The sequence below is a fragment of the Photinus pyralis genome, unplaced genomic scaffold (assembly GCF_008802855.1).
Source record: "Photinus pyralis isolate 1611_PpyrPB1 unplaced genomic scaffold, Ppyr1.3 Ppyr1.4_LG7, whole genome shotgun sequence".
Classification (NCBI taxonomy): domain Eukaryota; kingdom Metazoa; phylum Arthropoda; class Insecta; order Coleoptera; family Lampyridae; genus Photinus; species Photinus pyralis.
Window position 1 is genome coordinate 37,585,191 of NW_022170738.1, and position 9,980 is coordinate 37,595,170.

General features: G+C 36.0%; 3 protein-coding genes and 1 long non-coding RNA gene across 5 annotated transcripts; 2 read left to right on the forward strand and 2 right to left on the reverse strand.

The window, feature by feature from the left end:
- Nucleotides 1–2,503: 2,503 nt before the first annotated feature.
- On the reverse strand, nt 2,504–4,147 carry LOC116176883. Of its 2 annotated transcripts, XM_031495697.1 has the most exons (6): nt 4,034–4,147; nt 3,778–3,878; nt 3,388–3,730; nt 3,212–3,341; nt 3,014–3,164; nt 2,504–2,965 (listed from the first exon to the last, which is right to left on the reverse strand). In XM_031495697.1, the coding sequence occupies exons 2-6, from the start codon at nt 3,861–3,863 to the stop codon at nt 2,716–2,718; spliced, it is 960 nt and encodes a 319-aa protein (XP_031351557.1). In that variant the 5' UTR covers nt 3,864–3,878; nt 4,034–4,147; the 3' UTR covers nt 2,504–2,715. The 2 variants fall into 2 exon arrangements, with proteins under 2 accessions (XP_031351557.1, XP_031351558.1); XM_031495698.1 differs by having other exon boundaries at nt 3,778–4,075.
- On the forward strand, nt 3,603–4,655 carry LOC116176226 (transmembrane protein 17-like). The gene is made up of 5 exons (XM_031494707.1): nt 3,603–3,814; nt 3,866–4,003; nt 4,062–4,165; nt 4,214–4,327; nt 4,389–4,655. The coding sequence occupies exons 2-5, from the start codon at nt 3,919–3,921 to the stop codon at nt 4,653–4,655; spliced, it is 570 nt and encodes a 189-aa protein (XP_031350567.1). The 5' UTR covers nt 3,603–3,814; nt 3,866–3,918.
- A 2,902-nt stretch (nt 4,656–7,557) lies between these two features.
- On the forward strand, nt 7,558–8,174 carry LOC116176995 (acylphosphatase-2-like). Its single transcript, XM_031495848.1, has 3 exons — nt 7,558–7,728; nt 7,779–7,905; nt 7,996–8,174. Exons 1-3 carry the CDS (start codon nt 7,671–7,673, stop codon nt 8,108–8,110), a joined length of 300 nt encoding a protein of 99 aa, XP_031351708.1. The 5' UTR covers nt 7,558–7,670; the 3' UTR covers nt 8,111–8,174.
- Nucleotides 8,175–8,720: 546 nt separating this feature from the next.
- On the reverse strand, nt 8,721–9,963 carry LOC116176996. Its single transcript, XR_004146577.1, has 2 exons — nt 9,784–9,963; nt 8,721–9,736 (listed from the first exon to the last, which is right to left on the reverse strand). It is a non-coding gene; the product is annotated as an uncharacterized LOC116176996 (long non-coding RNA).
- Nucleotides 9,964–9,980: the final 17 nt, after the last annotated feature.

Sequence of the window (9,980 nt, forward strand, 5' to 3'; positions counted from 1 at the left end):
TCTGATCGAAAAAGTACGAATTGATTTGGATTCTACGCACCCAAATTAATAAGAAAAAGTGTTTTCCCGAGGAATTTTGGTGTAGTCGATTTTTGGTAAAAAAGGAAGGTTTTACACTGCCTTTTTTTGAGCCCCGAAAAAAAAATTGTTTCAGATCGACCCGGAAAAAAAATTTTCTTATAGAAAGTGGCCTGTAGAATCTATAATTTCAAATAGTTCCAAGATTGGGCTACTAGTTCAAAAGTTACAGCCCTTTGAATTTTTTTTCGAAATTGGTTTCTAGTCTATAACAGAAGTCTGATCGAAAAGGTACGAATTGATTTGGATTCTACGCACCCAAATTAATAAGAAAAGGTGTTTTCCCGAGAAATTTTTGTGTAGTCGATTTTTGGTAAAAAAGGAAGGTTATACACTGCCTTTTTTTGAGCCCCGAAAAAAAAATGTTTCAGATCGACCCAGAAAAAATGTTCTTATAGAAAGTGGCCTGTAGAATCCATAATTTCAAACAGTTCCAAGATTGGGCTACTGGATCAAAAGTTACAGACCTTTGAATTTTCTTTCGAAATTAGTTTCTAGTTTGATTGAGAAGTCTAATCGAAAAAGTACGAATCGTGTTGGATTCTACGCACCAAAATTAATAAGAAAAAGTGTTTTCCCGAGAAATTTTGGTGTAGTCGATTTTTGGTAAAAAAGGAAAAGGACTTTTTTGAGGCACCAAAAAAACATTGTCTCAGATCGACCGGGAAAAAACATTTTCTTATAGAATGTGGCCTGTAGAATCCATAATTTCAAACAGTTCCAAGATTGGGTTACTAGTTCAAAAGTTACAGCCCCTTGAATTTTTTTTCAAAATTGGAAAAGTTTAACAATTATTTTAAAAATAATTTCTCCGTTATGCGTTTCATTAACAAAGCATAACAGAGTCGTTCCCTTGGTCGACAAATTCCTCAGTCCCGCAAATCCCGCTCCCGCTCCGTTTATGTGCGGGATTAATCCCGCAAAAATGCTGCGGGATTCCGGTATTTCGGGATCCCGGTATTGCATTCCCTAATGGAAACTGTAACAGTAGATTTCATTCTCCATTGTGCCTTAAGTTCGAGCAGGGGCGGTTTTATACATCTACTCAGGGGGGTGGGGGGCTACAGAATTGCAGATGCAGAGGTGCGCGGGAATTTTTTTTAAGTAGCTTTGACCCAATTTCAGCTGTTTTTTTGTTAAACTATCTATTGCCGCATTAATTTCCGAATACCCAACATCCTGTACCACATTCAATTAACTTAACTTGCCAAATATTATCCCAAAGCAAGCACAGTAACAAAAAGCATTTAAAGCGCCGTTGTTCAAAAAAAGCAAAAAAGGCAAAATAAAAATAGGCTCAAACGCTTTCATTTTTCATGAAACGTATAGATCCAAAACTAATAACCATTACATTCTGCATTCAAAATTAACGTATAAGCAAAATGCCATAAATCCGCACCATATTCATTATTATGCGGTGGTAATCAGTGCTGAGTAGGTACAGTCTATTTAATTCGATTATTATATGTAAACCTAATGAAATAAAAAAACAATTGAGCAGTATGTTTGGGGGGGGGCGATCGCCCCTGTCGCCCCCCCCCCCTAAAAACCGCCCCTGAGTTCGAGAGCGAGATCAGTGTATTTGCAGTGTTTTTCTGCACGTGTTTTAGTTAAGTTGTTATAGTGTTCGGAATGGCAATTTCTATTACTTATACAAATGGATTTTTGTGTTTTATATATAAGTGTACTGTCTGGTCTATTATTGTGGATAGTTTTGTCGGTGAGTAGTGTCCTATCCCAATATGATTTATGTGTGTTGTCTTCAAGTATTATCTGTGGCGTGTATTTGTAGCATAGAGTCGTGTGCATGCCGATATTCCATGTGGGAGTTGGAAAGTAAAGGTGGGCATCAGGTAAGTACTAAATGTGGCTGGACTTGTCACTTTTAGTGCCCATTGATCGCCTTTTACGATCTCTAGGACGAGAGTGGGCCTATTCTATCCCCGAACCCACAGGGGGTTATTATTATTATTATTAGATAAAATGAAGAGCTGTAAAGCTTTTAGGCAGAATCGTGCATGCGCAGGTGTGTAGGTGGTATCTGTGCTAGCAACAACAAATTTTGAAATGCGCAATTCCAAGGGAATCAGTTTGAAAGATACCTACTAAAGGTATATTAACGAAATTTTTCATAAAATGAACACTTCGCTGCAAAACCGAGGCGGATTAGGTAGGTACTGATGATGATTGCGGGCTCTAGGTCCAACCAACACTTGGGGTTCACTTTTAGATGAATAATGTCCTGGTTACTAGCACTCGCTTACCCACCAAGACAAATCGTACGTTTGAACCGCCCCGTTCCAAACCGGCGCTTCAATCTCTCAGAGAATACAATATGTAAAACAATTGTTTTTAGATCAAGATCGAAAAGTAAAACATGTTTAATGATATAAATAGAGCAATTTATTTATTTATTTTAGGGTGCAAAACACTTAGAATTGTCAAAAAAGTATTCCCCGTTGACTGAAAATACACAGAAACAGATTTAGGTACGGCAAACAACTCCCTAGCGGTCACCCATACTTGCTTATACCCAAAATCTCGCCCAAAATCAGAAAGGTTTTTAGTATGCCACTACTTCGCAGTAACACCAACGTTCAAATCATACTGAAGACCAAATCTGCATGCTCTCCAACATCAGACGTTTGGTAATATTTGGTTTTGATTGGTCGACATAACAATAAGATCGGTAACTTCGATAAGCTGAGCTTCATATGGCGTTATTTCTCTTTCCTTGACTCGCAACTTAATATTCATTTCGTCAGTAATTTGAATCAGTTTTACCAAATCCATCTCCCGGCACAGAGATACAGTAGCTGGACGCAATGATTGCGTCGATAGCTCTCTCATTCGATTAACTGCTTCACGAAATACCATCACAGTATGCCTGAAAAAATCCTGCAATGAAATACGTTAAAGAAAAATGCTAAACTACCGAAATAGTTCATTCTCGCTTAATGATCCCATGAAGCGATCCAGATAGTAAAAGTTGCTATGCAGGTGCACCAATTTGGATTGGAGAATCACAGTTATTAATATGGGAATGATGTCTTCATTATTTACCACTGGTATGTTGGAGTCTGTATCTACAACGTATTTGAGATTAAGTATTTTGATGCAGTGATATACAGACCGGGGTGTCTTGAAATTACATTAATTAATGCCATTTTGAGCTCTGCAAAAATTAAGTCATACGTCGTACACAAACACCACATTTTCTCCAAGGGACTTTTATAAGAATCCAAGTTCGCCAATTCCACCACCTGCAAACCACCGTTAGGGTGCTGTGGTAACAAAAATGTAACTCACTGCAGCCGACAATGATATTGTCCATTCGACAGGTGCTCCTAATTGTTCCGACGTTACATTTTTTAATTCTGAAGCCTTGTTGAAATAAAACTGATCTTCAGTTTTAAATCTTTGGTAAATCTGCGGCATGACGAGATCGTGCAAATAGTTAAAGACCACGCAATCCACAGACACTTTTGTTTTCCACTCCGAACAAAGACAGTGTAATTGAGCAATCAGTGATGCTATACTACTTTCAACTTCCAAAGCATCCCGTTGGCTATTGAAGAATTTGAACACGAAAATTTTGATTATCGTCAAATAATCATGATCATCCTCTTGCGCTTTTAAAACATCGAAAGCCCTGCAATATTACAAGATAGTGTCAAATTGATATTCTAAAACACCTACTGTGTCAAATTAGTGAGGGCCTCACTCATTGCGAGAAGTAAGCCAGGTATCTTTTGTTTTTGCGATATGACTAAAGAGGTTTCCATAGCGACCCTTAGTACCTATACAAACAATCACATTGATTATTTTTATTCAGCCACAATGGACTGGAAAGAAACAGTGACACAAGTTTCAGAAAAGGTGTTTCCGGGAATCTCCCACAAAATTAGTGACAACGATAATATTGGTACCTACTCAGTGAAGTACACGTACCTACCTACTTATATTTATAACTTTCTTTTCAGAAAATGAAGTTATGTCTAATCTTCCTTTACAAATGGCACTGTACTTTAATGTGGTGTTTGCCCCAGTTTGGTTTGTGATAATTGTAATTTTCTTAAAGGAAAATGTAACTGTCGTTTTGGTTTAATTGTTAATTAACGCGATTGGTTTCCAGTTTGATTGTTATTCGGAGCTGTACAAGTTTTTATCGGTCACAGTCATTGTATCGATCTTAATTGCGGAAGTATTACGCTTATATTTGGGCTACGAGGGTAATTTACGAGATAAGGTACCTAATTGCTCGCAGAAATGTACTAATTCAGTAATTCAACTACCTATGCTTGTTACAGATACCCGAATTGGCGGGGTTTTGGATGCTGTCCGTCCTTTTGCAATTTCCTTTACAGAGCCTTCTGCTATTTAATCCGTACTTTAATTTGTATGTCGTAGAGGTGTTTGTTCAATCAGTGATGCTACTACTTTTATCAGCGCAGTTGTTTTTTGGTTACAGAGCTTTAAAGTTTACAGCTTTGACGCAAGCTGCATACTTTAAGTTGGTGAAACTAAGGAATGATAGCTCTAGTGCCAAAATTCTATGTAAAAATAAAGTTTTATGATGTTTATTGCAATAAACATATATATATATCCTAATCATTTGTGTGAAAGAAATTCTCTCCGATCCTTGGAAATCCTATAGAATCTGTAACATTCAGCCCATCCGAAAAATAACTTTCAGCCCGCTAGCAGATCGATTCCCCAGATCGAAACAAGCAAAACAAGTAAAAAGGTTTGGACTTAAGGCGAATATAATAATAATAATAATAATAATCTTTATTATTCTGGCGAGGATCAACATAATGCTGTTTTTCCTAACCAGCACGCAATAAATGACACACAAAAAAAACATTAAACTGAAAAATACAGATTGGTTGTACTAAATAATACAAAAAATTCGTGTTATAGAGAAAAACATTAACAGAATCCATAATTTCAAACAGTTCCAAGATTGGGCTACTAGTTCAAAAGTTACAGCCCTTTGAATTTTCTTTCGAAATTAGTTTCTAGTCTATACCTAACTTTTGATTGAGAAGTCTGATCGAAAAAGTACAAATTGATTTGGATTCTACGCACCCAAATTAATAAGAAAAAGTGTTTTCCCGAGAAATTTTGGTGCAGTCGATTTTTGGTAAAAAAAGGAAGGTCTGCTGCCTTTTTTTGAGCCCCGAAGAAAAAATTGTCTCAGATCGACGCGAAAAAAAAATTTTCTTGTAGAATGTGGCCTGTAGAATCCATATAATTTCAAACAGTTCCAAGACTGGGCTACTAGTTCAAAAGTTACAGCCCTTTGAATTCTGTTCTAGTCTATAACTTTAATAATAATAATAATAATGACTTTTATTAGCTACTCACAACTGAATACATGCATACGATACAAAAGAAAAACAAATTCTGTATGCTAGGTAGCTAATTGGGCGAAGTTCGACTGCAGTATCAACAGAAACTGCATTCGCTCTTCCACTTAACCCATTTCCCAAATATACATATAATGTTTGAAACGAAAGACTATATGGCTTCTAAATAAACAATATAAATTGGTGTGCATATGGTTGCGGCACAACTTGAGGACGATAGATGAATGCTGAGCTGACAAAGCGAGTTAATGAATGTGTGGTTCGATATGAGGACTGAGAACTTGCTCATATAAAAAGACCAAATTGACGAGTTTATTGCAACTGACTATCAAGTAAGAATAGTTGGACGTACTTTTTAAATTTAAGAGGAGGCAATCTTTTACACGAGTCCGGCAAGGAGTTGTAAAGTTTCGCTATGTTGTAGCTAAAAGAGCGCTCATAGAGTGTTGATTTATGCAATGGAGGGGTGATTAACGCAGCGTACCTACTATTTGAGCTCAGTCCGACCTTCTCATAGAGATACCGTGGAGTCTTCCTAGAGATTATTTTATGATATAAGTTAGCAGAGTGACCGAATCTCCTATTCTCCATATTCAGCCATTTTATCTCATGTAATTTATGAGGGATTCGATCATACTTCCTAACACCATAAATCAGACGCAAACACGAGTTTTGCATTTTTTGTATCCTGTACTTATCGGCTGCGTCCAAACAAGGTCCGTACAATGCATCACAATAATTAAACTGGGAAAGGACGAGCAATTCGCACAAAATACTTTTTATCTGCTGACTGATGCAGCGCCTGTTACGAAAACTTAATCTCAGATTTAAAAAAGCTTTCTTTATCATCTCTGACACCTGTTTTTTAAATCTAAGGTCAGAATCCATTATCACACCAATTAAGGTTTTTTGCGCAACTTTGAAATTGGTAAGGTTGAGTCCTTTATACGTATTCGCACTGAATCTTTGAGTCGTTCCCTTGCCTTTCTCTTCCCAAACAACATAGCCGATGATTTTATAGTATTAATGTGCAAGCCATGATCCTCGGACGTTTGAACTATTCTGCATATATCACTATTCATGAATTCAACCGCTTGTTCGATCTTACATTCGAGAAAGTCGTAGTGCAATTGGGTATCATCTGCGTATTGGTGAAATTTAGCATGCTTTAAACAATTGCCGAGATTTGAGGTGTACAATAAAAATAGCAATGGACCTAATATATGGACCCTTGGGGAACCCCACAGCATTTGATTGAGAAGTCTGATCGAAAAGGTACAAATTGATTTGGATTCTACGCACCCAAATTAATAAGAAAAAGTGCTTTCCCGAGAATTTTTGGTGTAGTCGATTTTTGGTAAAAATGGAAGGTTAATCACTGCCATTTTTTGAGCCCCGAAGAAAAAATTGTCTCAGATCGACGCGGAAAAAAATTTTCTTATAGAATGTGGCCTGTAGAATCCATAATTTCAAACATTTCCAAGATTGGGCACTAGTTCAAAAGTAACAGCCCTTTGAATTCTTTTCTAGTCTATAACTTTTGATTGAGAAGTCTGATCGAAAAAGTACAAATTGATTTGGATTCTACGCACCCAAATTAATAAGAAAAAGTGCTTTCCCGAGAATTTTTGGTGTAGTCGATTTTTGGTAAAAAGGAAGGTTAATCACTCCTTTTTTTTGAGCCCCGAAGAAAAAATTGTCTCGATCGATGCGGAAAAAAAAATTTTCTTATATGAATGTGGCCTGTAGAATTCCAATCCGCCGTGAAAATGTGCGTTGTGTATTGGGCGCCTTAAACAAACTAAGTGGCATTTTTTTCCTCGATTCCTCTAACTTAATAAAAAGTATAAGCCGTCTGACTGAAACGCCAAATTTTGGATATCTAACTTTTACATGAGAATATCTAAATTTTTCAAGTATGTATAGCTGTACCTTGTAGAGCTACCTACCTATTGGATAATGTTGAACTTTTCACATCCACCCTCAAAAACTAACCAATTAGAAAACAATTACCTATACACAAAAAACAAATCTAAAGATATAACAATTTATTGGCACGTATCAAAATAAAAATAAATACATTATGTAAGTAACTCCTCCAAACAATGTAGGAAGCGTAGTTCAGTTTTAAATAGACGCATGCAGCGTCGGCGTCGTTCTAAATCAATGTGCTAAATATATTATTTGAATGAATACTATCGTTTAGTAAATTCATACGAAATGGGCGGAGTTGTACCTTTGGTTTCTGTAGATTTTGAGGTTTTTGGACGAGTTCAAGGTACTGTATGGCTGTTATTATCTTCTGTATGCAATGTATATATTCAACAGGGATATACTTTACGAAGCACTGTCGAGAATTTGCAGAACAACTGGGTATTACTGGATGGGTTAAAAACACTAGAAAGGGTACAATTGTTGGTATTGCGCAAGGATATAAACCCAATATTGAAGCAATGTAAGTGCCAAGTAATTAATAGGCACTTGGCTTACTTCCAAATTGAAGTTTTTGTGAATTCCGCAGGTTCAACGAATGTATCTGTTTCAGGATTAACTGGCTGTCCCATATCGGATCCCCCGGTTGTGAAATAGACCACTGTGATTTATCAAATTGGCAAACACTAGCTACAGCCGAATACAGAGGATTTTCCATTAGGTTTTAAATGAGTTGCTTGTATTAATTTTTATAACAAAACTTGTCACATTGGATTAAATATTCAACATCTACAGGCAGTTTTAATAAGGTAATAAAAGCCAAATCGAGTGTAGCATGAAATATTCCCTCCCCCTTCAAAAGAACAGCCACACTAGTGAGGTAGTGGACAATCCAGAGTATATCTATTAGTTAGGGGGAGGTATGAGGGAAAACAATTTATGGCAATATCACAATATGTTACCCCAAAATTGCTTTCAGTTAGAAGTGTCTCCAGCATTGGTGTGTGACATTCTAAATGAGTCCAGAATCTGGCAAAGGGCTAATCACCATCTCTTCAGCAAATAATATTGAAAAGCCAAAAAGGCTGTTCTGATCCCAATCTCTCTTACAAACTGCTCGTACCTTTCATTGTATTGTTGCCTAAGTGCAATCATAAAACAAAATTATAAAAATCGAGAGATGCAGCTTTTTAATGTCTTATTCCTATGACTTGCCGTTATTGAATCAAAATTGTCAAAACTAAACCCCCGACGTCAATTTATTACCAAAATAAACACATGCGAAGAGTTACAGGCTCAAATCTGGAATATACAGGGTGTTCTACTGAAATACCAAAATTCGTTTTATACATTATATTTCTAAAATATCTGAACTGCTCACAAAGCAAACTATCAGAATTCTATTTGTACAAAAGATGTAACTAATTGCTATCTCATTTTCATAGGGGGCAATGTCGTGATAATGGGAGTCTTATAAAAACAGAAGCAAACGCAATTCGTAAAACCGCAACCGTTAGCCCATTTACAGCCACAAAACTAAAGGAAATTATCGGTGTGAAATGCCAAATTAATATTAATAGGTGAGAAAATGTTCTACTAGCTAAGCGAGGAACTAAAATTTTTTCTCATATGGCAGGCATTGTGAATCATCCAGATGCAGTATTAAAAGCTAGTATAACATTTTTACAATTGAATATGAAAATTTTGTACAAAATATCGCTGGTTAGTAACCACTGCGTTGTATTACCGAATTATTCATAAATCCGCTGCCATACAATAGTAACAAACTAACAATGAAACCTGACTGCCCATTAAAGATAAATACATTCATAAGTACAGAAAAAAATTGGTGAAAAAAGCGCATAATTTTTATTTAAAAAAAAAATCAAAAATGGGAACTTGTTTGGTCAAAACCTTAACAAAACTAAAGAAAAACTTATATAAACAATCTTACCTAAACAACTATCCATTACATAACTATTACATTAAACTTTAATCAAGTTCACAACACCCAGTATAACCCATTCATACTCTCTAACAAAGAAAATCACTCTCAATTAAAAAACAATATCTGATCAATTATACAAATTTTTTTAGTAAAGTTAGTTACAAAAACAAAGACCAGGTCAATTGTTTACTACGCTTTCATTATTGGCATATTAGCGCAAAAGCCTCAAAAATGACCTTTCTCAGTATAAGTGCAATATAGTAAGTGTTTTATACTCATTTTTGTGGTCGAACAACAGGAAACCCATATCAAATGTTACAGTGGCGCACACTCGGTTTTAGTAATCAAATACAAAACACAAACTATTGCACGGCTTGTAAAAACTCATAGATACAAAAATATCCATCTAAACAATAAATGTTTTTAATTTATTCCTAAATAACGAATTTTTACCAACGGGCTAGTCCTGCATCTCTTCTGGTACTTCGTGCGGGTTTAGGATACCAGGTACAGTCATTTGAACTCTACGTTTCTCGGTTTGTGCTTGCTGTAAAGCCTTCTCCCGTTCTTCCAAGAAAAGATCGCTGTCATCTTGTCCAGTGAACTCCTATAAAAAAATTAATGAATAGGTCATGAGAAAAAAACTGTGA